Source organism: Caretta caretta, chromosome 1 (genome assembly GCF_965140235.1).
Source record: "Caretta caretta isolate rCarCar2 chromosome 1, rCarCar1.hap1, whole genome shotgun sequence".
NCBI classification, from domain to species: Eukaryota; Metazoa; Chordata; order Testudines; family Cheloniidae; genus Caretta; species Caretta caretta.
In genome coordinates, this window is record NC_134206.1 from 205,642,577 (window position 1) to 205,667,114 (window position 24,538).

Genomic DNA, 24,538 nt, shown 5'->3' on the forward strand with positions numbered 1-24,538 from the left:
TTTGTTGTCCGCCGCATTCACTGGGTCCAGTGGCTCCTCCCCTCAGTCTGGGGGAGGGGCCTAAGTGCAACCAGCCAGGTGAGAGTGTGGCCACACTAGGCAGCAGTAGCTCTGTCTGGTTTTAATGTTGCCAGCTCTCAGAACGATATCGTAATTGTCAGGATAATTGGTGTATTTCTTAAAGCTCCAACTGCTGGAGTCACAGAATCACACAAGAATCTCACCTTTCATTTAAAAACAAGTATCTAGCTTTCATGGCTGCAGAGAGAAGCTTGAAAACTGTGACCTGAACACACCCTGAAGGCTCCAAACCCCGCAGGCAAAGAGAAGGAACCCAGCCTAGATTCTTGTTTTTAAATCTCATGATTTGTAAGCAAGTCTCAGAAGGCATTACGGGGCCTGGTGCTTGAGCTGAGTGCTTGGCCTTGGCAATACTGGGGGGTTTTCGTAGATCCTGAAAGCCAGTCCTGGGTGGGTGGCTGTAGAGGGCCGGGGCAGCGACTGAGGAACACAAAGTTTGTTTGTTTGTTTGTTTAAAAATCAGTGTCTGGCTTTCAGTTCCTAGAGATCAGCTGCCTTTGGGAGGCTCTTCACAAGGAGGAGGGCTGGGAAACTGCCTCTTCCCAAGTGACAGCTGAACTCCTGCTGTAGCTTTCCCGGTCCCCCCCCCACCCCCCGTGTGGGGGAGGCAGGGGAGGGACAGAGCGGGCACCAAAGGCCAGTCCTGTGTGCCTAAGGGAGGGGATCGTGGGGGGGACGACGCCCCACAGCAGGCTTTGCCACCACCAACATGGCTCCTCTCCCTGGCCGCCGCCCCTTTCCCTTCCTGGGCCGGCGGCTGCTGCTGCTGTCGCCCTGTGATGAGAGCATCAGCCCTCACTGCCACGTCTCTCCTGGGGAGCAGCCGCCGCCGCTGCAGCTGAGGGGGGGAAAAGGGAGCGGGCGAGAGCGGGGAAAGGTGGAGAGAGGAGGAGTGTGGGGGGGGCTGGGCTAGGTTCTCCCGCCCCCTCCCTCCCCACTGCTCCCCCCCCGGGGAGCTGCTGAACCCCCACCCCCTGCAGCTTGGCCCTGCTGGGCAGGTGGCTGCACCCGCCCGTTTGGCCCTGGTGGGTGCTGGCAGGGTGGGTAGGTGTTAGGCGAGTCCCCCCGCGGGGTGGGGAGCCGGAGCCAGGCTGCCCGCCCGTGCCACCCGGGCACCACGCTGCCCGCTGCTGCCAGGGCTGGGGAGGGACCCCGGGCTCTGCAGCGGCAGCTGCTGGTGTTGGGGGAGGGGGCTAGAGTGTGGCTCTTTGTTGCTGCCTGTGTGAAGGGGACCCTCCTCCTGGCTGATGTCTGAGCTGCACCACTACCTCCTCCATCTGCACTTCGATGTGTGAGTACCGGCTCCTGCGCCTTCTCCAGCCCCTGGGGCCCTTTTCCCCTCCCCCCCCAACACACTGTGAGCCCCATCTCTCTCACCTCCACCCTAAGGCCCTGGCTCCCTTTTCCCGCCCCCTTTTCCGCCATGGCTCTGTCAAGGCAACTTTTGTTCCTTTAATCACGAATTGCTGGGAGTTTGAAATGCATTAAACAGCGAGTTGTGGGTGGGGAGGGTTGGTTTTAGTCCATCTTTACGGCTTCTGCCTGGGGCTTTCCTCCCCATTAATGGGGTGCTTGTGGCTCTGGGAGGGTTTCTACAAACCCAAACTGGGAATGTGTGAAGATCCTGCACGCTTATCCCAGGGAGTTACTCTTTAGATGCCTGTGGGCTGCAGGGTGTGTGGGGAAAATTATTGCCCCAGAGGAAAGGCTGCTACTTCTGAGGGGGACCAGTAATTCTAATGTTGCCTCTCTTTCTGGCCCAAGTACTCATTGTCTAAAAGAAGCCTTGAAATGCATGGTTGCAGGAGGGCTGATGAGATTTTTTTTAAACTTTATTTCAGCAGCTCTTCTAGAGATAGGCTTAAGTTGCAAAAGTGAGCTCCAGCTCTGGATTTCAGACACCCTGGGGATAGCGGGGTGCTTGGAAAAGAGATGAGAGATGTGCTTTTTGCAAAGTTAGTGTTTGGATTTTAAACACCACAAAGTTCATATGGGCTCATGTTTAGGGTTGGTGTTTTTTGTTTTTTAGAACACTATCCAGCATTTTAAATGATCAAGGAAAATATGACAGATTGAGTAGGACATGGGATATATAGAACTGATCACAGCCACATATCATAAATGTTGAAACGTAATTAATCAAAGCCCATATAACCTGTGCTAAGACCCCATTCTCCAGAAGGTGGGAAGTGTGCTGTGCAACTCCCTGTACTCCTAAGAAAGCCATGTATTGATTATCCTCCATTATGTGGAGTGGCAGTCGAGATGATGACTCTGTTTATTATAGGAGGCTGCATGCTAACTATTCTGGGGTCCCTTTAACAATGAATATTCAACTGAAACAGGGATAGCTTTGTTTCCAATGTATGATAGCTCTTGTGCATGATTTTTGGATGTGAACAGCAGGCCCCTCATATCGCTTCCATCTGTGGTGATTATACATGAATGAATGAGATGTCCGTACTCCAAAGTGGTGGATTGTGAAGTTCTAAGAGAGAAGGCCTCATCTTAGCTGCCAACCCAGAATACTGTGTATCTGCTGCCATCAGGAATTTTTGGATAGAGAAACTGTTGTACAGAGATGGGAAAGGGCGCCTCCAAGATCACACAGCATGTCAGTGGCAGAACAGGAAATAGAAGCCAAGCCCCTTACTCCCCATTCTGGTCCCCCTAAAATTCTTGATGTTTATGTCCATTCAAGTTGCTTTGTTGGTGCCTCTTACTCCCCACTCTAGGACATTTCTTTGAGTACTTGTGACACCTTAGAGACTAACCAATTTATTTGAGCATAAGCTTTTGTGAGCATCCGATGAAGTGAGCTGTAGCTCACGAAAGCTTATGCTCAAATAAATTGGTTAGTCTCTAAGGTGCCACAAGTACTCCTTTTCTTTTTGCGAATACAGACTAACACGGCTGCTACTCTGAAACATTTCTTTGAGTGTTACTTTAAAACACATCTTCACGCAAAGCACCATACTGTCTGGCCCTGTCAATACCCAATGGGTAAAATCCTGACTCTACTGACGTCAATGGGGTTTTGCCATTGACTTTTTTGAACCCAGGATTTTACCCAGTACCTCTAGGCCCTGATCATACTGGGATTCTCTAGGATGTGGACATTTCTGCTTGCATCTTGTTCTCAAGCAGCTGTCAATTTTCATTTTGCAGCCCAAACCAGCATATAGGATGGGAGTGCTGCCTATTGTTGAGAGCTGGGGACTAGGGGTCAGCACTGCTGGTTTTTATTCTTTGCTCTGACACTGACTTAGTAGGTACACTTACGAAAACCAACTGGGTAGAACTTTTTAATAGTGGCTAGCAACATTGGGTGCTTAATTTGAGGCACTTTGGGAGGGATCCACAAAGTACTTATGTGCCTAAGTCCCAGTTTTGGCTCCACTGTGATCTACAAAACTGCTGATGAACTCTGTAGGCGCCTAAACTTGCTCGGTGCCTACATTTTCTGGGGAAAAGTTCCCTAGGAGCGTGTTTCTGCCTCTGGGCATGTGCATTGGTGTCTCTCTCTCTAGGTGTCCAGGTGCCTATCTCCTGCCTAAACACCCAAGTGTTTCGTAAACCAGGAGAATACAGGCATTCAGCTGCCTAAGTTGCTTGTGGGACCCAATCTAGCAGGCGTGCTCAGAGGCCACCTGGCGGATTGGGGCCCATTTAAAAACAGTCTGGAGAAGGAGGTGGTGGCACTGCTGTCCTCCTTTTAGCCCAGTGTTTAGAGCACTTGCCTGAGATATGGGAAACTCAGGTTCAATTCCCATCTCTCTGCTAGAGGGGGAGAAAGGATTTGAGCTGGGGTCTCCCTCATCTCAGGAGAGATGCTCTGGGATATTCTGGTGTGCGGCTCCCTTAATCTCTCCTTTTGAAGCTGTTCCACTGCAGATAAATAATGAAAGAGTGATTGGAGACACGGGGTCTTCCGTCTCCCACATAGGTGCTCTAACCACTGGACTGCTGAGCCATTCTCTCTTTCTCTGGGCCAGTGACTACAGAAATCTGTCACTGCCTGGGCCAATGACTGACTCTTCCAGCCAGAGAGAGAGGGGAGAATGACTCTGCAGTCCAGTGGTTAGGGCATCCATCTGGGAGGTGCCTATCTCAGAAAGGGGCAGGCTTATCACACACCCCTATCATCAGCCTCTCCCAATTAGGTAATTTAGGCAGCTCAGCACCTAGCATCCTGCTTTTGTGGATCCCTGCTTTTGTGTGGTGCGTCTGTCTCCACAGTCACGGTGTAGGGAGCCTGGGTGCTTAGCTTGGCTTTGTGGATCTGATTGTTGTTCCTTTGATTTTCTTGGTGCTTAAAAGTTAGGCACCATGACACTCAGTGTTGCAATGTCTAAGTCCCTTCATGGATGCTGGCTTTGGGGCCTAATTTTTTTAGAAAGGCTGAGCCACCACAGTTCTGACTGTCTTCAGCTGGTGTTGCAGATGCCCAGTGCTTTTTTGAAAACAAGGTCCAAATTGTCTCAAGTTGAGCACCCAAAATTGATAATTTTGCAAATTTGGGCCTGACCTTCTCTGTGCCTCAGTTTTCCCATCTGTAAAAAGGGGATCATTTTTACCTTCCTACTTGAGCAGGGGTTTTGTGAGGGTAAATTAGTTCTTGTAAAGCTTCTTGAGTTCTTTAGATTAATAGCACTTGCAAGCTATCACTTTTCTAGTGATACTGATGGGATCCTGCTGTAGCTTAGGTTGCAATGTAGTTTCAGTGTAGATGGGACCAGGGTTGGGCATTTGATGGTTCCAAAAATAATTGGCCAATCGACTGGTCAAATATTGTCAGATATAGACGAATATTGTAAAGCACTAATTTATTAGAATAGTAACAACACTAACAAAACAAGTAAGAATTTATCGTCTCAAATAGGCTTAGTCTTAAATAGATACTTATGTGTAATTTCAAAAACCAAGTTACTTACCTGAGTTGTTTTAACTCAGAAATGCAAAACACAGTGAAATGAAGTTATAAAAAATAAAGGAATAATTATTATTACATTTTTTAGCAATGTTAGGCTAGCATTTAAATGTGAACGTTACTCAAGATTGAATAGTTACAAAAGAAAAAATTGAAAATAAATAAAACAAACACAGAGCAACTATAAAAGGAGAAAAAATCATTTTTAAATCCACTTTTTCTAGGTAGGCGGTAGGCGTTCAAGTAGCTTAATGGCGGTGCTTCTTTCTCTTTGTGCTGGGGGAAAAGGTTTAATGACCGTGAACCCACTTCTCCCTCCCCTAGTCCCTTCTGAATGAATTTCTGTATGATTGTCTAGTCAGTTTAGATTGTATTCTCTTGGGGCAGGGACTCTCTGTCTTATTTAATGTGCGTTGTAAATTGCCATGTACATTGATGTCCTGTTTACGCATAAGGATATGGATACATACAGTATTGTTTCTAGAAGATTCTAGCCTATCAAGAGGCTCAACTTTTAATTAAAAAAAAAAGGAGGACTTGTGGCACCTTTAGAGACTAACAAATTTATTTGAGCATAAGCTTCACGAAAGCTTATGCTCAGATAAATTTGTTAGTCTCTAAGGTGCCACAAATCCTCCTTTTTCTTTTTGCGGATACAGACTGACACGGCCGCTACTTTGAAACTTTTAATTAGTTTGCCCTTTTCCCCCAACAGGTGGCATTAGCATGTAGTAAAGTAAGTGATCAGGGCTTTTAAATAGGGTTGCTAATAGATGGCAATAAAAAAGGTAGGTTGGGCCTACATCAGGGCATTCTTGCTGGAATATTTGGTGGTGGTTAAATGAGAAGTCAATTGACTGGTCAGTTGATCAGCTTGCCAGCCTAGGCCGGGCATTAGGAGGGAAATATTTGCACTGGTGTAATTACATTGGTATATTGGTATAAATTACTCTAATGCATTGTTTTCTTACTCCTGTGTTTTTTGTGGGAACTTCTGGGCTGAACTTCTCGGAAGATTTTATGTTTTTTAATAAAGTTTGAGCAAAATCCTATCCAGTGTTTTGGATTTAGGAGAGGGTAAAAACAAACCACTTGTGTGTGGGTGTGTAAAACTCAAAACAGATGAACTTTGATCTATGATCTGTAATATGCCCCATTGAAATTTCAAACTTCCCCTAAACACTGGACTCCAGAGTCATTCCCATGTGTGCACTCTCTGGCCCAATGACTATTCCACTGTGGAGAAATACTTAAATAGTCATTGGACTAGACAGAGAGAAAATGGGAATGAATCTGTAGTCCAGTGGTTAGGACACCAAGGTGGAAGACTCTGGGTCCAGTGTCCCTGCTCCACTCCTTCTTTCATTATTTATCCAGAGTATACCAGCTTCAACAGGAGAGATTGAGGCTGTCTCGGATCCCAGTGGTTAGAGCACTCTCCTAGGATTTGAAGATGAGTCTTTCCCATCTCTTCTCCCCTGCTGGCAGAGAGGGGAGAATTGTTCCTGGGTCTTCCATATCCTAGGCAAGTGCTGTAGTGATGGACTAAAAGTTATAAGGTGGTTGCTGCCATCGCCTCCTCCCGGATTGCATCCCACATGTAACTTAGATGGCCAAATGCTTGTCTTCCCCTGATTTGTGAATCGCTCTGGGGCTTAGGTGGGGGACAGGCGTCCAGACACCTTGAGGGAGGCATCAGTGTGCCTGCCCAGAGGCAGGCAGGAACATAGATACTGAAGGAAATGTTGCGCTGAAAAACATAGATGCCGAGCGAGTTTATGCAGAGCGTTCAGCAGCAGTTTTGTGGATCACAGTATAGCCAAAATTAGGATGTAGGCACCCAACCCCCAGACATAAGCACCTAAGTACCTTGTGGTCCCAAGTTCTATGCCCAGAAATCAGGACAATCTGAAAACTAAGATCGCTCTGGCAGTGTTAAATCAGCCAGCATTACTGTTGTGTATTTATGGCCTAAGCTCAGTTTAGGCATCTAAGTGCACACTAAGGGACCGAAATAAATGTAGCCTGGTATTCAAAGGAGCCAGATACTATGAGAAGCTGGGGGAGCTCAGCTCTTCTGGAAATCAAGCCACTTTTACTCAAGTCCCTAAATGCAGATTAAGGTGCAAGAACCCAAATTTTAAAATTTTGGCCAGTTCCCATCCCACTCCCTCTTTCCCTTGTTAAATGTGAACCTTAATGTTACGGAATTAGTTCAGACTATTGATATATAGCAGGGCTGAGTTAAGGTTGCAGGAACTACTTGAATGGTTGGAATTGGACTTTTTATTCCCTGATCTTGCAACCTTAAGTCTGCAGTAATTTTTTTTTTCTTCATTGTACTTGAATATATTTCTTTTCACAGGCCCGAGTCCTGCAGCCATGTTCTGTTCTGTGACAAAGAGGCTGCAAAGCCAACTTAGCTGGCTCCAGAGAAATACCTCCGGACAGTAGCTCTGGGTTCCCCTTCCTGCACAGTCCATAGGGGTGGCTTGAAGGATAGTTGGAATGCTGTGTGCTCTGGTCACTCTGGGCTGCAGAGCAGCCCATTGAGAGCTGCCTTATACTATAGCAGATTCAGTGCCATCTATGTTTTTGTAAAGTGTCTAGCACATTTGGGGCCCTACTGTAATATCTATAAAGATTAAATAATATGCCCCATTGCCCCCAGGCAAATAGAGATTAGTATTTTTTTTTAAGGGGATACCATTCTATTTTTTTTAAAAGTGAATAGAAAACTCTGTTCCTGGTACTCTAAAATTCTTTTACTTTTAGTAAGCTGAGTGAGGTTGTTTACCTAGCACTATAAACTGCTCAGTGCTTAACAGAGAAAGACAAGACAGGGATCAAATTCTGCTCTCAGTTACAGCAGAAGTTTGAGCCCCTCAAACCCAACCCATCTCCACACTGGCCGTGTGTGTAGTGAGCCTTGTCTCCACACATCTCTGTGTCTCTTCCTGCTTTCTTCCAGCTCTTCACAAAGCACTGGTACCGTGGCCTTCTGGGCTACTTTCATGATGAGCATAGGACTTCCAGAGCATGATTGGGGAACTTGTACAATTTCATGCTGACCTCCATAGTTTTAACTTGCTCAGAGAGCTCCCACAGGCTAAGGGAGGGAGGGGGGGTGATGATGCCACGTTTAGCAACCTTCCCCCCGATTAGTCTCTTTGGAGAAATTACTCAACCCCCAGCACTGGCTTTTCTGAACAATACTCCCCACCACCAGATCTGTTGCTCTATGCTCCCCTCTTGGGGTGGGAGTGGGGAAGCATTTTCCTTCCCCCCCCCAAACATTGTACAGTGTGAAACTTTTTAACAGGTGCATTTTTTTTAATAGATGAATCTTCAATCATTTGACTTGGCAAAATCATTCATTAGACATCACAATGCCTCATGAAAGGTTTCCTGACATCTTTAATGGGGCATGTGCATTCTACTAAGTCATTTCCAGCCCTGTTTGACTTTTTGGACTGAACATTTTGCAGGTGGAAGCAGAGACTTCTGGTGAGAAGTAGACAGTATGCATTATGCAACCTGGCTTGTAAAAGCCAGGCAGGCTGGTGGACTGGTACAATACATGCTGCTGCTGCTGCATAACCCATGTGCCTGTGGGGGCAGGTTCAGAATTGTTGATTTAAAACAGAAATGTCAATGGACCTCATGGTCTGTAAACATCTTTAAAGGAGCATGCAGGTAAACTCGGTAGGCCAAATCAGTCCCTGGGTATAACTACCACTTCAGTGGAGTTACCCTAAGAATGAATCCTCTTGACCTGTTGTTTTTTTCTTGGGTGAGATACCCCCCCTTCCTGCCACATGATTTTTGTAGGGTCCTGAATGCTTACTTCCACCAAAGTCAATGAGAGTTGAAGGCACTTGCACCTGGCAGGAGGCATTCATAACCTCACAGGACAAGGTGATTAGTTATAATGTCTTATATAGTTAAATATTTGCTATCTAGATCCCACAGAATGTGTGCATATATGTGTGTGTGTATATATATATATATATATATATATATGAGCAATGTATATCTGAGCAACGGCATGCGTGACTGTGTATATACAGGCTCCCTTACACAAATTAAATGTTTAGAACAGTTTAAAAATACCTGTCACAATTTCACTGTCTCCATAAGTGTGAATGGACAGTCGCTAGATGTTGCCATTGGATTGATACTCTCCAGCATGAATTTTAGCCTAATGGCATGGAATAGGATTTGGAGAATTCGTCTCTCATTTGATTGCACAAGAAAGCAGGGACATTCAAAGTTGCTGCAAGATAAATTCTGATTTTTTAGATATATTACAGGTAAATTTAACGTCACACACAGACACACACACACTAGAATTTGAAACAGCTTTGAAAGTCTCCAGCTTTCTGATTGGAATGGAATCCCCCAAGTCCTACTGCATGTCCTCAAACAGCAAAGGGGGCAGCTTTCTCATCTGATTTGTAATTATTCTTTATCCTATTTTGAGCATATTAAAAAAAATCCTAGTGATTTCTGCTTTGCAATTTGTGTTGTACTGATTGAATTACCTTAAAAATTCTAGTTGGTAAACAGGCATGGACAGGAGAAATGCTGCTTTTGTTTGTTTAAGAAAATCTTGTAAAAACAATTAGCAGTTACAGTAAAAGCTTTTTTACCCGGCATTTTGGGGAAATGGGGGGTACCAGTAAGTGAAGAATGCCGGTTAACTAAGAGGGAGGGAGTTTGGATGCAGGAGGGGGCTCGGGGTTAGGGATGGATTTTGGGGTGCCAATCGGGGGGGGCATTCACCTCGGGCGGCTCCCATAAGCCGCCACCTGTCCCTGCTGTTCCTTGGTGGAGGCGCGGCAGACGGCTCTGTGTGCTGTCCCGACCCTGCCCTGAGCTCTGGCTCTGCAGCTCCCATTGGCCGGGAACTGTGGCCAATGGGAGCTGCAGGGGCACCGCCTCTGGGCGGAAGCAGTGTGCAGAGCCGTCTGCCGCGCCTCCGCCTAAGAGTAGCTGGAGCAGGTTGTTGCTTGCGGCAAGCCGCCCAAGGTGAGCACCCCCCAGATCTGGCACCCCAAAACCCATCCTGTGCCTCAACTCCCTTCCCTGAGTCCCCTCCTGCACCCAAATTCCCTCCCAGAGCCCGCACTGCAGCCCCACACCCCCTCCTGGACTCTGAACCCCTTGTGGCCGTTCCTCTGCCTACGAGCAGCAAGGACATGTTGCTGCTTCTGGGGAGCCAGGTAGGGAGCCTGCTAGCCCCGCACCAACCAGTCTATAAACCAGACTTTTCATGAAGATTAGAAATGCTGGTTTATGGAGCTTTCCAGTTGGTACAGGGCTAGATAACACAGCTTTTACTGTATATAGTGCTGTACAAACATTAACTACCGCCCTGCAAGGCAAAAAATAATCACTGTTTTACAGATGAGGATATTCAGGCCCAGAGAGTTGAAGTGACTTGGTCAAGGTGTCACAGCAAGTCAGTGGAAGAGCTAGAACACAGGGAGTTCCTGGCTACCAGTCCTGTATGTGGGCCAGTAGGCCATGTGTCTTTTGTGTGAGAGGCTGGGTGGGAATATATGGGGCTTCTCAGAGTTTGTAGTAAACCTTGAATTTTTCAGTAGTTAACTTGGCCATAAAAAAATGGCCACTGACTGAAATTAGCACACAGGATCCTAGGTCAGAATCTTTTGTCATGGCTCTAAAAATAATGTTTTTTCCCCCTCCACTCACATAATGCACAATATTTAAATTCTCAGTGCTCCTAGCTGAAATTTCCCTCCCCGTTTTCATGCAGTGGGCAGTCAACCAGAGGGCTGCATGTCTGCTCTTCAGTGGTGGGTGAGTTTCAGTGGTACTGTGTATATGTACAGTTGCTTGCTAAAGTCTGTAGAATGAAGACAATTCAAGGATTGTGTGTTTATATACACATACAGCGGCAATAAATTGTCTCATGTGCACTCTGCCTGCTAATCTGTCTTCTCTGGGATTTATTCTAACAGTCTAACCTCTGAGCTGCTTCAGAAATGCCATTTATAAAACTGTTTTTTTGTTTTGTTTTGTTTTTTAAATTTCCCCCAAAATTATTCTACATTGAGGCCTGGGGTGGGTGACATTCAACTCTGGACTAGTGGCACATTTGAGGTCTAAGATCTCATAATTTATCAGGTGTAGAAGCAGTTGTTTTATATCAGTGAGATGAACAGGGGATTACTCATTCCTATTAGTGTATAAGGCTTTTGTTCCTAGCCGTGGTAGGATGTGAGAGATCAGATCTTATAACTATGTCATTATTATGTATAGAAATGCTATTTTGGGTATCAAATTGAAACTGTTTCCAGCTCTCGGATGACAACGCCAAGTGGCTTTTGGGTAACATTCTTAGTTTAGTAATTCCTGTCAGCTTCTTTATTTTAAATCTCACACGCTGGATGAGACTTGAGCATTCCTGTCCCCTTCTCTTTATGATTGAGAAACATAGGAATTGTAAGACCAAAATAGACCAATGATGCAACTTGTCAGAACTCTTGTTCTAGAACAGACCAGCTCTGCAGTTCTTTCTCCTTATCTTACCAGAACAAACCAATGGTGTCTGTAGTTCAGTATCCTGCCTGTGACAGATACTAATGCCATATTATAAAGGAGGCTGAAGAAACCCACTGTGCCGGTGGGTGATTGTGTAACCCTGTATTCTGGGTGAGAAATTTCTTCCTGACGGTTGGCTGTTGATCAGTTTACACCCTGAGGCATGAAGACTGATGGCTCCTGTAATTTTTTCCGTCCTTGCTAGCATAACTACAAATGTCCTCATTCATGCAATTATTTAATCCTTCATTACAATTTTATGAAGCTGTTTGCTTCAACAGCATCCTGCAGCAGTGAGTGCCACAGGATAATTATATGCTGCTGAAGTATTTTCTCTTACCGCTTTTAAAGTTTTGCTTTGTTTTTCTATTAAGGGAAGGATTCAGTCAGAGTGCCAGACTGCCCCCTCCCACCCGCCCACATTTTCCCCTCTACCTTAAAGATGGCCAGGTGCCATCCCCACCTCTGAAAGTCTCTTCTTCACACCCCTCCATTAAGGTGGTCTGAGGGAATGGCTGAGGGGTATAAAAATGAGGTGTGTATAGATGTGTCCCAAATTTGCAGCGAGTATGCCCCATGAGTAGCTAGATTGAGCCCCATGCACTTTGCTGTGGGTAGTTTTTTCAGGTGAGATTTTCACAGCCAAACTCCTGTCTCCTGCATGGACACCGAGTGCCGTGGAAGTTTTAAAGAGCAGGTGTTTGTCCCGTTGTCTTTGACCAATACTTTCCCCACCAGTGCCCTTCTTGCCGGCTGTTTTCCTCCTCAGAGATGGATGCGTTTCAGTGGTACTGTGCAGGGTGGATAAAAATCAATGATTTTTTTTTTTAAATCAAAAAAATCTGTTTTATTTTTTAATTAAATCGGATTTTTTGATGCTTTTTTTCCTCCAAAAGCATTTAATCTAAAGATAGTTTTAATTAAGATACATTATAGCTCAAAGATATCTCATCATGGAATAGGGATTATAAATTCTAGTTCTGTAGTATGAGACAATATATTCATGTAGTGTTTAAGAAAAGTTTTGTAAATGAGTTCCAATAGTTCATGGATTAGGGACCCAATCTTATGGAGTTCCAGGGGCTTCTGTATAGATTATTTAGGTTAATCTTTCTGTCTACCCAATGGGACTCAGTGCTCAATCTAGAAGATACGATCAGAGATGCTTAGTTTTGCAGTTCTCAAACTGTGGATTTGTGTCCCCAGAGATAACATGCTTATTAACAGCAAAATAAATAAATAATATATAGAGGTGAGAAATAACAGACATCAACTCTATTGTCCCTCTGCAAATTTGTGTACACAGAGTCGGTCCCTTACCTCCCTCTAAAGTGCAAAGTTTCAAAAAGTTCAATGAATAGAAGATTGTTGGGGGCAGAATAGATCTGGAGAAGAAGAAGAAGTCTGGAGATAAATGTGAGAAGGGAGGGACAGGCAGTAGAAACAAAAGTGAAACTGTTTGAGCAGCATATTCCAGAAGTCTTGAGGTCTTTCTGAGTGTAGCCTTCATTGATTTGAAATCTACCATACCAGAGGTGGGCAAACTACGGCCCACGGGCCACATCCGGCCTGTGGGACCGTCCTGCCTGGCCCCGAGCTCCTGGCCTGGGAGGCTAGCTCCCGGCCCCTCCCACACTGTCCCCTCACCCCCGCAGCCACACCGCTGTGCAGCGCAGTGCTCTGGGTGGCGGGGCTGCAGAGCCCGGCCTGACTGGGTGTTCTGTGCTGTGTGGCTGTCTGTCCTGGTGCAGCCGCCCTGCCAGCCACCGGTGCTCCAGGCAGCACGGTAAGGGGGCAGGGAACAGAGGGGGTTGGATAGAGGGCAGGGGGGTTCGGGAGGTGGGCAGGGGCTTGGATAGGGGTTGGGGCGATCAGAGGGAGGGGAGCGAGGATTGAATGGGAGCAGGGGTCCTGGGGGAGGCAGTCAGGAAGGAGAGGCGGGGTTGGATGGGGCGGTGGGGGGCAGTTAGGGGCGGGGAGACTGGAGGCGGTAAGGGGACCGAGAGCAGGGGGGGTGGATGGGGCAGGAGTCCCGGGGGGGCCATCAGGGAGCGAGAAGTGGGGTGGTCGGATAGGGGTCGGGGGTCGGGCCATGCCTGGCTGTTTGGGGAGGCACAGCCTCCCCTAAGTGGCCCTCCATACAATTTCAGAAACCCAGTGCAGCCCTCAGGCCAAAAAGTTTGCCTGCCCCCAATACCATACTGTTCTCTCACTAGAAGGAAAAACCTATAATGGCAGCAGGCCATAAAAGAGACACAGCTTGGTCTCATCTATCTCTAAGTTGTGAAGAATATGTATTAAGGTTATAACAACCAACAAGAATGCACTTTTATGTAGAAATCCATGATTAAATCGAGTCTTCCCGATGTAAATCAAATCCACCCTGGTACTGTGTATATATACAGCAAATGAGGCTTTGTCTGCCTTTCATTATTAATTTCTGCACTTTTCCCCGTTTTGGGTCTCACACAGAGACTGCTTGATGGCTTCTTTCCATTTGCCAGTATTGTGCTTTATGGTGGAACCCTGCATTAGTCGGCTTGTTACTTCTGAATTTAAATTTTGAAGGGGAGAGGAATTCTCAGTCACTGATTAAAAATGAATCCAGTAGTACTGATCATGAGTCCCCTGACCCTGGATCTGGAACTGATTTGAAGCCTTAACTCTAAATTTGCTGGCTCAGTGGCTCTAGAGTCAGACCTTGACTATGCTTTATAATTTTTCTCTCCCTCTGGTGGTTTAATACTCTCTTTATCTGTTGCTTCCGAGTGTTCCATGCAGCGCGGGAACATGGAAAATGTGCTGACTTCAGAGGTCTGCTAACCGGTTATGCCTCCCTGAATGGGGGAGGGGTACAGGGTTCTGCTTCCAGGTGGCAGGTGTGCTCTTTTATTACCAGTGGGAGTTGCAAAGTTGTGTTTTTATTGCTGGGGGCCGTGCAAGCCAAATATTTAGTTTGCAGTCTGACAACCTGTCGGTTATTTCTACATGAAAATGGGTTTGGAAAAATGAAAGTACAACCTCCGTTTTAGCTCTTGTGATGCTAGTCCAATGATGTAGTACAAGCACCATCTCAATTTTAGCTACAACAAAGTGACAAAAGCGAGTGGCGTTATTAATGGTGAGAGCACGGGACTGGGAGGACTCTTACCTTCTGTTCCTAGCTTTGTTATGCTGGCCATGTCACCTGTCTTCTCTCTGTCTAAGCTTCTCCATCTGTAAACTGGGCACAAAGACCCTCTGGTTTCAGAGGGGGTGCAGAGGGTTTAAAGCAAGTCAGAAATTGACCCAAATGTCAGGGCTCGCTGCAGAAGTTTGTTGAAGAGAGAAAAGCATTTCTTTTTTTCAAGGTGTATGTAATGTAACTTCACTGATCCTTTAGGCGTGGGATTAGGCTTGTGAGATGAATGGAAGTCTGGGATTAGATTGATGATCGGGGAGCTATAGTCAAGGTTCTTAACATTATTTGTTTGATTTCTGAGGAAAAAATTTAAATAGGGGAGGAAAAAGAAGAGACAGAAATGGAAGGATTGTATATTTGCACAAAGAAAAGGAGTACTTGTGGCACCTTAGAGACTAACCAATTTATTTGAGCATGAGCTTTCGTGAGCTACAGCTCACTTCATTGGATGCATACCGTGGAAACTGCAGAAGACATTATATACACACAGAGACCATGAAACAATACCTCCTCACACCCCACTGTCCTGATGGTAATAGCTTATCTAAAGTGATCATCAAGTTGGGCCGTTTCCAGCAGAAATCCAGGTTTTCTCACCCTCCGCCCCCCCCCCCCACACACACACAAACTCACTCTCCTGCTGGTAATAGCCTATCCAAAGTGGAGAGTGAGTTTGTGTGTGGGGGGGTGGAGGGTGAGAAAACCTGGATTTGTGCTGGAAATGGCCCACCTTGATTATCATGCACATTGTAGGGAGAATGGTCACTTTGGATGAGCTATTACCAGCAGGAGAGTGAGTTTGTGTGTGTGGTTTTTGGAGGGGGGTGAGGGAGTGAGAGAACCTGGATTTGTGCTGGAAATGGCCCACCTTGATTATCATACACACTGTGAAGAGAGTTATCACTTTGGATGGGCTATTACCAGCAGGAGAATGAGTTTGTGGGGGGGGGGGGGGGGCGGAGGGTGAGAAAACCTGGATTTCTGCTGGAAACGGCCCAACTTGATGATCACTTTAGATAAGCTATTACCATCAGGACAGTGGGGTGTGAGGAGGTATTGTTTCATGGTCTCTGTGTGTATATAAAGTCTGCTGCAGTTTCCACGGTATGCATCGGATGAAGTGAGCTGTAGCTCACGAAAGCTCATGCTCAGATAAATTGGTTAGTCTCTAAGGTGCCACAAGTCCTCCTTTTCTTTTTGCGAATACAGACTAACACGGCTGTTCCTCTGAAACCTGTATATTTGCACAGTAAAAGTCATGCCTTGACTTTTATTTGTTATACTCCCAAAAGCCAGAGGACTTTTCCTTGCTCTCCTCTATCCCTCCTCTGGGTAGGAAGCTACCTTTGTGGCTCTGTCTGCCCTATGCAAAACAGGCATTCCAAACAAACCATTGGTTTGGATACACTGAGCTTCTCTCACCTGTACAGCTACTCATGTCCCCTTGCAGCAGCTGTCCCAAGTGTTCTGCAGGTGGTGGCTGTACCATTCGGTTGCCGCACCTGGGATGAAGTCTGTCATTCAGACTTGGCTGAATGGATGTAGTCTTAAAAGGTCTCTTGCCATGAGAATTGCAACTGCACTTGTTCAGCCAATCCTCTGAACCCCATCCCTGTGAATGCAGTGCCCCATGTTTGGAAATTACACAAAAGCCTCTTCTCCCAGCAGCAGGGCAAGGCAATATGGGGTAGGTACTGGAAGGGTTCTAGCGTGCACGGGTCCTGGTGTGGTTATAAGATGTGCTATGCTGCAGGAATAAATGAGGGGACCTGCCACATTATGTAGTTTACCCCAAGCGAGGGAACTGTCACAGGGACATAAGAAGTCCCCTGGTCTTTCTCCTCTTCCTTCCTCAGTTGTCTCCAGTCTTCTCTCTGCTCATTCCTTTTCCTTGCTGCTTATCTCCCTTCCCCCACCTTCCAGCACTAATGGATTTGGACACTGGCAGTGGTTCTAGTTCTGGTGACTAGCATCCGGGGGTCCTGGAAATGCTGATAGCGTTCTGTCAGCTGTTGCTGATAGCTCCTTTTGTGCTTACTGCTGGTACTGCTCTTCTCAGTGATTCCACTGGTACCACCTGTTGTGCATCGCTGTGGGAGACGGGGGAAGGGGCATCAGGTCAGCAGTGCACAGCTTCACAGGCATGGCAGCACCCTGGTCGTCATCTCTGCTTATCCAGAAATCAGGGGCATCCAAGTGGAGAATCACACTCACCTGTGAGTTGTGTATGTCCTGTAATGTACACATGCGCCTGTAGGGCACAAGGAGATGGGGTGGAGACAGGAATGTCTCTTTAGGGGCTTAGAGGAAGGATACATTTTCTGTGCATGTGATCATGGTGCAGGAGGATAACAGGTGGCCTGTGAGGGACAATATGGTGTCAAATCCAGGTACCTAACAGTCTCAGCAGAGAGAGCTGATATCTGCCATTTTTGTTCACTTCTTATGACTGAGACTATATACATGAAGCACCCCTGACATGCAGCCACCTGTGGGGTAGAAGGTGGCCAGTCAGGGCACAGCAACAACAAAGATCAGGGGATCTTCACATCTTTTCAGAACTTCAAGTTAATGTCTCCCTTCTCACCAACTAGCATAAACTGCACAATATTGAATCTATCTACCTTGGAAGGACAAAGGGTTGATTTGACTCCTACTGGGGTTTAAATCTGTGGCTGTAGAGAGTGCATGGATTTCAGGCATGAGGACTAGACAATCCCAAAGCCATTCTTTTTAGTAATTGTTTTTTTGGCAACATTACAAGATAATTAAAAATTCTCAATATTCTTATTTGAGAGAGTACATAAGCATATTAGACAACTTTTTTATTTAGTTGTGCTTTTTAAAATGCAATTCTACTCTGAAAAGTGGCTGTGAAAATGGCATCTTGGGATGTTATATTTGTCTCTTGATGACTCCAGATCAAATTACTGTACTCTGTTTACAAGTAAAAGTTTGGTTTTTTTTTCTAACTGCCAGCCCTGCAAACTCAAACTGGGATCTGAGAGCCAAGCTGGGTGCTTTTCAGCTTGCACATCATCACCAGCAACAAAGGCTGTGCATAACAAATACTGCCTTCAATGCGACCCCCTTTTGCCTTGGGTTTCAGAGCTGCAATTGAAAGAAGGTTTTGGCCGTGCATTGGAGCGGTTCTGAGAAACAATTCTACTGGTGATGCACAAGCCAGAATAGACGCCAGCTCGCTCTCCAGTAGCTGTGCTGGTTCTGCAGAGGTAACGAGTAAAGAGTAGAACATACTTAGTTTTGTCTCAGGTGAGCAGCTGGATACACGTAGGGGTCAGGTGTGTTGGAATAAGAGATTATGAGCACTGTTACGCGCTTTTCAGAGTTGAACCATACCTTAAATGAAACAAATAATTAAAAACCTTACTATTTTTCTTAAAGGAACACTGGGTTTAAGGCTCAAAATGTAGTTTTCAGTCCAAATTCATTCCTGATGTAGCTGCATTGACTTCCCTGGAGTTAAACCAGGGGTGAATCTGGCCTGTTTGTGTTTATTAAAGAAGTGGGTGGTATGCAAGTTTTACTCTTATTTACACCAGGGTAATTTGAGACTGACTCCACTGAAGTCAATAGAGTTATATCCATATAAATCTTGAATAACAGAGATCGGGGGTGTGTGTATTAAAAAGGGTTTTCATATACATTCTTATTTAACAATGGAAACCCTCCAGCATCTGTGCTAAGGTCTAAAGCCAGAAGGTGAAAGTGGCTTTGCTTTCAGTGTGCAAGCTGATAAGTAAACAAACTCCATAAATTGCTAGACACAAATTAAATTCTTTGCATGAATTATTGAATATGCAATGGATAACACAAGGAAATAATTTTTTTAAGTGCCCCTTTAATGCCTATAGTTAAATTACAGACCCCTGGATATTATGCCCTCTACCGTACAGCATTCCTTTAGGGAGAATTAGATGAATAGTTTCCCCAGTTTATAAAATAATCTTGTTTTGCTTAAAATGCCTTTTAAAGTTATTCCTTTCATGTTTTAGAGTCTTCCATCCTTCCTCTTTCACAATTTATAAGAAGTCTCAGGAAGCTTCAAGTGAGTTCTATAGTATATACTATACCTTCTGTAGGATACATGCTGGTTTTTTATTGTACAGATGCTCATGACTGAAAGTGGCCAGTGGGAAGTCCCCTACATGGCCAATACATCAATTGTACAGAACTCATTTATTAGTGAATTGCCTTACCTAACCTATCACAAGCACAAGTGCTCCACTGAGGGCTAAGTCTGTGGCAAGTTTGAGGTCTAAAAATCATTAGTGCCTTAAGAAAACACAAAAGACAACATCATTTTCTTTTTAAGGTGACCTTCAAAGGACTTTTTTTTTTTTTTTTACAGTTGAGCTTGTACCTTCTTTTCCTTCATTACAATAGATTTAAAAAAAAAAGCCTGTGGTTTCTTTTCTGCTTGTATTTTACCTTAAAATATCAGAAACAGGGGATCAAGTCTAGCCGTCCCTAATTTTGCAGGAGAACTTCTTAAAGGTCTAAAGAAACTACTGCAAGTTTTCATGCATGAATTGAAAAGGCAAAGAGGCTTCCATTCTTCACAATGTTAATTGGTTATTACAGTTCACTTGATATTAACCAAAAAAAGTTTTAAATAAATAACAATTAAAAAAAAAAAAAACCTTTCTCTCACAGCCCAGATTGCTCAACTTTCACTCTCTTGGCTGTAGCCCTGTCACCATTTCACTAGTTCTCCAGGCACCATAATTTCTTCCACTCTAGACAAAACTTTGAAATTCTACTGTACAAACATAAACAGATTAAAAAAGGGGAGCAGTCTTAGTCCATTTCCCCTCGTTTTTGCAAGCTATCTTTACAGGTGCACATGCAAAATAGTCATCTCAAAAAAGAGCTCAACCGATCTCGTTGAAATTTTATGAAAATTGGCCTTCAGCTGGAGAGTGTGCATAAAACATATTAGTACAAAATGGAAGTTCTTTGAGGACATGTTTAGGGTGGAATGGCTCTTTCGTAAGCTGTGTCCATGATGACAGTGATGTGACTTGCTCAACATACTTCTTGGCATCTCTGTGACTCTTTAGGATTTTAAAGGAGGTGATAATTGGCTTATAATTAGAGATAGGGGCCATCTGCAAATTTTAAAGCCAGATCCAAATTTTCCTAGAAGTTTGGGGTGTTCAGATGCAGGGCTTTGATTCAGGCTCCGTTCTTGCTCAAAGGTATTGGAAGGTACACTTTCTTGGAAACTTACAAACAGGTCAAGGTGCTTTTAGTCTGGGTTTCACCTTCAAGACCCTGATCCTGGAAAGTTGCCCAACGTGGAGTGACTTGCAGGACTGAGGCTCCAATTTACAGCTGTCGCTCACATTTGTCAATCTGTTAACCATCAAATCCCACTAAAATTCTGTAAGGATAAGTCATAGATATATTTTAAAAACAGTAATCATGGAATTAGTGACTGCTGCACCAGAAGTTCCAGCTTTGTACTATTAATCTGAGCTGCACAGTCGGTGGATCCATTTTTCTTTTTTTAAAAGTAAACGCATGATAGTTTTCAGTTTAAAGAAATTAATAAATTCACATGCATTTAAAAAGCTTGCTTTTATAAGGGCAGAGTGTGATAGTAAGACATTCACATCTCTCTGGGGTCATTTTCTTTGCCAGAGTAGAGTGAGATGCTGTTTTGCTAAAACTAGCTGTAAACTAGTCAATGGCTGACACTGTTTGACGTCCAGTGTACACAGAGCCTCATTTTCCACCAACTTCAAAAACTGTTTTCCAACTGTAAATTGTTTTAGAAAATTATGGAGAGCAGTTTATCTTTCACAGTTTCTTACATTGAAGCAAAGAGAGGTTCATTTCATTCTTGCTGTTACACTAGAGCACATAATTCTGCTTTGCTTAGTGACTAGAGATCATCTGTCCAGCTTCTCAGCCAAGAGGAGGTTATACTATTCATTGGCAATTCATTTACACAATCACTTCTTAAAGGCATAGTGCTAATATGTCTTAATGTTTACCTGTAAGCACTGTTCCATCCTATTCATTCAGGCAGACAAGGGACCTAAGATTGTTTTAAAGGGTCAGTGGCCCCAGGGTACCAATATTGGGGTAGGGTATTGGTAGGAGTCCCAGGTTTGCCAGTAGTTTCTGTGCAAATAAATGTGGCTTCTTTCTGGATGGGTTGACCTGGTCTCAACTGTGAGGTGGATCACTGGAGGTTTTCAGCTTAATTAATACTGCTGTTCCTCCCCACCTCTTTCTCCCCTGCAGAGCTGGGAAGGCTTTTGGGTTGTTGTCTGGGTCTCAAGGCAGAGCCTGCTGGAGGCACTGGAAGTGGATCGGTTCCTGGTCATGCCCGGTGGAAGGAGGGGACCCAGTCGGCAGCAGCTAAGCCGTTCAGCTTTGCCTTCTCTCCAGACTTTGGTTGGCGGGAGCTGTGGCAACGGCACTGGTCTGAGAAACAGGTGAGGACAAAACAGTATGGCCAGCAAGACACACTATGATACAGTGAGTAGGTGTTTTCTAATGGTTAGAGCAGAAGCCTGGAAACCAGGAATCCTGGGTTCTGTTCCAAGCTCTGTGAAGCAGTCTTACCTAATGGCTGAAGCAGCAAATTGGTAGACCAGAACCTTGAGTTCTTTTTAGTGGCACTGGGAGGGAGTAGGTGTAGTGGTTAGAGCACAAGCTGGGACCCAGGATTCCTGCATTCTATTCTTGGCTCTCCGAAGGAGAGTGATCTGGTGGTTAGAAGGGAATTCCTAGATTGTCCCCCTGGCTGTGCCACTGACTGACCCATTTCCCTGTATGTCTCCTTTCTGTTTTACATTTTAATGTCTGTCCCAAAGAGAGAAAATGTTCACAAGCATAGCATTCCCCTTGTGTCACTGGAAAGGACAGAGTGATAGAGACTAGGAAGGCACAATTCTCATCTGTTTCCCCAGCAGCAAGATTGGGGGCCATGAATCCTAGAACTGTGGAATCCTGTATCACTGTAATGTGTCAGAGCATAGGCGTGATTCTTCCTCTGCTGCAAGGTGGGAGGAAAGCTAGAACAGAAGGGTGTATAAGGGGAGATGCGCTGCCACTAGGGTATGAGGTTGGGGAAGTAACTTCTCTTCTTTATGCCTTAGTCCTCCTCTGTGAAATGGTTATAATAATCCTGGAGAAGTTGAGAGGCATCTATGGAAGAGGCCAGGGAAGAGTGTTGACTGTGTTAAGATGAGCAGGGAGCATCTACTTTCCCTGTGCCAGATGTGTGAATGATGCAAACTCTGGTCAGCAGGGTTCTGCTTTCCTTAATCCCATGCCCCCCGCACCATTCAGTATCACCCTGAAACCTTAGGGAGGCAGCTTGAGCCAGCACAGGATGCTGACCCTACAATTAATGGCGTCTGTCTGTTTCAGGAATGGTAGTGCTATCAGCCTCTCAGCTCCTCCCATAACGGCCCTGATCACCCCAGAGCCTGTGCGTCACTGCCGGATCCCTGACCTGCCACTGGACGGGAGCCTTCTCTTTGAATTTCTCTTCTTCATCTACCTGCTAGTGGCGCTCTTTATTCAGTACATCAATATCTACAAGACTGTCTGGTGGTATCCCTACAATCACCCTGCCTCCTGCACCTCTCTGGTGAGTTCCCCATTGTGACGTTCCCCTGGTGTTATCTGAACCGGTGATCTGCTAGGTCACTGCAATCCTCGACTCTGGGAGCCAGTCTTACCATGCTCTGCTGTGAGAACCCCCACTCCCGGGCTGTTCACGCACAGCCTCAGGCATGTAAACTGCTCCCAGCTACTTGAGTGAGCACTTTTGGCCGACCGCTGCTTGGATTATGCAACCAAATGATGCTAGCCAATATCTCCGGTCCCAGACACAACCCTAGGAACCTCCATCTTGCAGTGTACAGTTAGGTCAGCTGGACGCTACAAGCTTATATGAGTTCGTCAATTTAGCAAAGAAATTGATATATACCAGGCTTGTTATCCCAAGGGGAGTCTCTGACATGCTTCAAACCAAACACACTGCTTCAGGTAGAATAAACCAACAAATTTATTAATTACAAAAGATAGATTTTAAGTGATAAGTCAAAGCACAACAAGTCTGATTTGGTCAAAGGAAATAAAAGCAAAACACATTCTAAGCTGATCTTAACACTTACAGTGCCCTTTCAAATGTATATGCTTCTCACCACAGGCTGGCTGGTTGCCCTTCAGCCAGGCTTTCCCCTTTGATCAGCTCTTCAGTCGCTTGGTGGTGGTGTCTGTAGATGGAGGTGGAAGAGAGAGAGCATGGCAAACATCTCTCTCTTTTATCATGTTCTTTCTTGCCTCTTGGCTTCCCCCCCCGCCCCACCCTTCATAGTCAGGTGAGCATTACCTCATTGTAGTCCCAAACTGACCAAGGGGATGGGCGTGACTCACTTGAGAGTCCAACAGATTCTTTTGTTGCTGCCTAGGCAAGTGTCCTTTGTTCCTGTGAGGCTGGGCTGGGTTTGTCCCATACATGCCCTGATGCGGTGTGAACTGCCCCTCTGCTCCTAGAGAGTTTTGCCTGGGCTTGTTTTAAGCCATGAGGACACATTTTCAGCCTCATAACTATATACATGAAATTACAACCTATAACATTACTTCAACAACAGTGCTCAGTGCATCATGAGCCTTCCAAAGACATCCAACATGACAAACTTTGCATTGGATACCACTCAATTCTATTATAAGGATGAACATAGGGGTGCAGGGCATAGGTGCCGACTTTAGCTGGCACTGGTGGGTGCTCGTGCCCCACTCAAGCTCCCCCCCGGCCCTGCCTCAACCTCCCCCCCCCCCCCGGCCCTGCCCCAACCCCTGTCCCATTCCAACCCCTTCCCCAAATCCCCACCCCTGCCTCCTCCCCTGGGCGTGCCGCATTTCCCCTCCACCACCCTCCCTTCCAGGCTTGCACGCGGCAGGCCTGGGAGGGGGAGAAGCGGAGTGGCAGCACGCTCAGGGGAGGAGGCGGAGGTGAGCCCGGGGGCGGGGCGCGGGGAGGGCTGTAGGAAGCAGAGGTGACCTTGGGGGCGGGGGGTGCAGAGGAACCGCTCCCTGCCCCAGCTCACCTCTGCTCCGCCTCCTCCCCCGAGCGTGCCACCGCTCAGCTTCTCCCCCCTCCCTCACAGGCTTGCCGTGCGCGAAACAGCTGATTCGCAGCAAGCCTCGGAGGGAGGGAAGGGGGAGAAGCGGAGCGGCGCCGGAGTCTTCAGGGGAGGAGGCGGAGGTGAGCTGGGCGGGGGGGAGCTGCTAGTAGGTGCTGAGCACCCACCAATTTTCCCCCGTGGGTGCTCCAACCCTGGGGCACCCACGGAGTCAGCACCTATGGTGCAGGGTGTTCTCCTGAGGTACAGAGCATCACACCCATCCTCAGAGAGCCCGTGTCTCCTCATTACGTAGCTTCTCCTCGTGGCTCCTTCAATCCAGAGATGGATGAGCATTTGACATAAATGAGTGAAATAAGCCCCACAATCTGCCAATCCGGTAGGGTTATAGAGGTGAAGAGACTTAGTCCCTTAGTTGACCTGCAAGGTCCCTTAGCGGAAATTGTAGATGAAAATGTTGATCTGATATTTACCAGTTCTAGTCCGCACCTTGGTTTTGGAATGGAGCAAAGGGTCTGTTAGACTCCTGGCTTGTGGAATGGCTACTCCTGTAGTCAAAACCAACTGTGAGCAACAGAAACCAATTGAAGAAGATAGCTGGAATTTCCATGAGAGTCACAGAGCAAATCAGCAGCAGAGTTA

General features: G+C 46.0%; 1 protein-coding gene across 2 annotated transcripts in view; it reads left to right on the top strand.

Annotated features, from left to right (window-relative positions):
* The first annotated feature begins 876 nt into the window (after window positions 1-876).
* Window positions 877-24,538, top strand: part of TMEM39A (transmembrane protein 39A) — a 31,218-nt gene continuing 7,556 nt past the window's right edge. Inside the window, exons 1-3 of one of the 2 annotated variants that reach the window (XM_075118952.1) lie at window positions 877-1,372; window positions 21,039-21,232; window positions 22,173-22,395. In XM_075118952.1, coding sequence (XP_074975053.1) covers window positions 21,120-21,232; window positions 22,173-22,395 — 336 coding nt within the window. In that variant the 5' untranslated portion in view covers window positions 877-1,372; window positions 21,039-21,119. Of the gene's footprint in view, window positions 1,373-18,803; window positions 18,832-21,038; window positions 21,233-22,172; window positions 22,396-24,538 lie in introns of those variants that run through there. The other variant, XM_075118954.1, reaches the window with a different exon arrangement.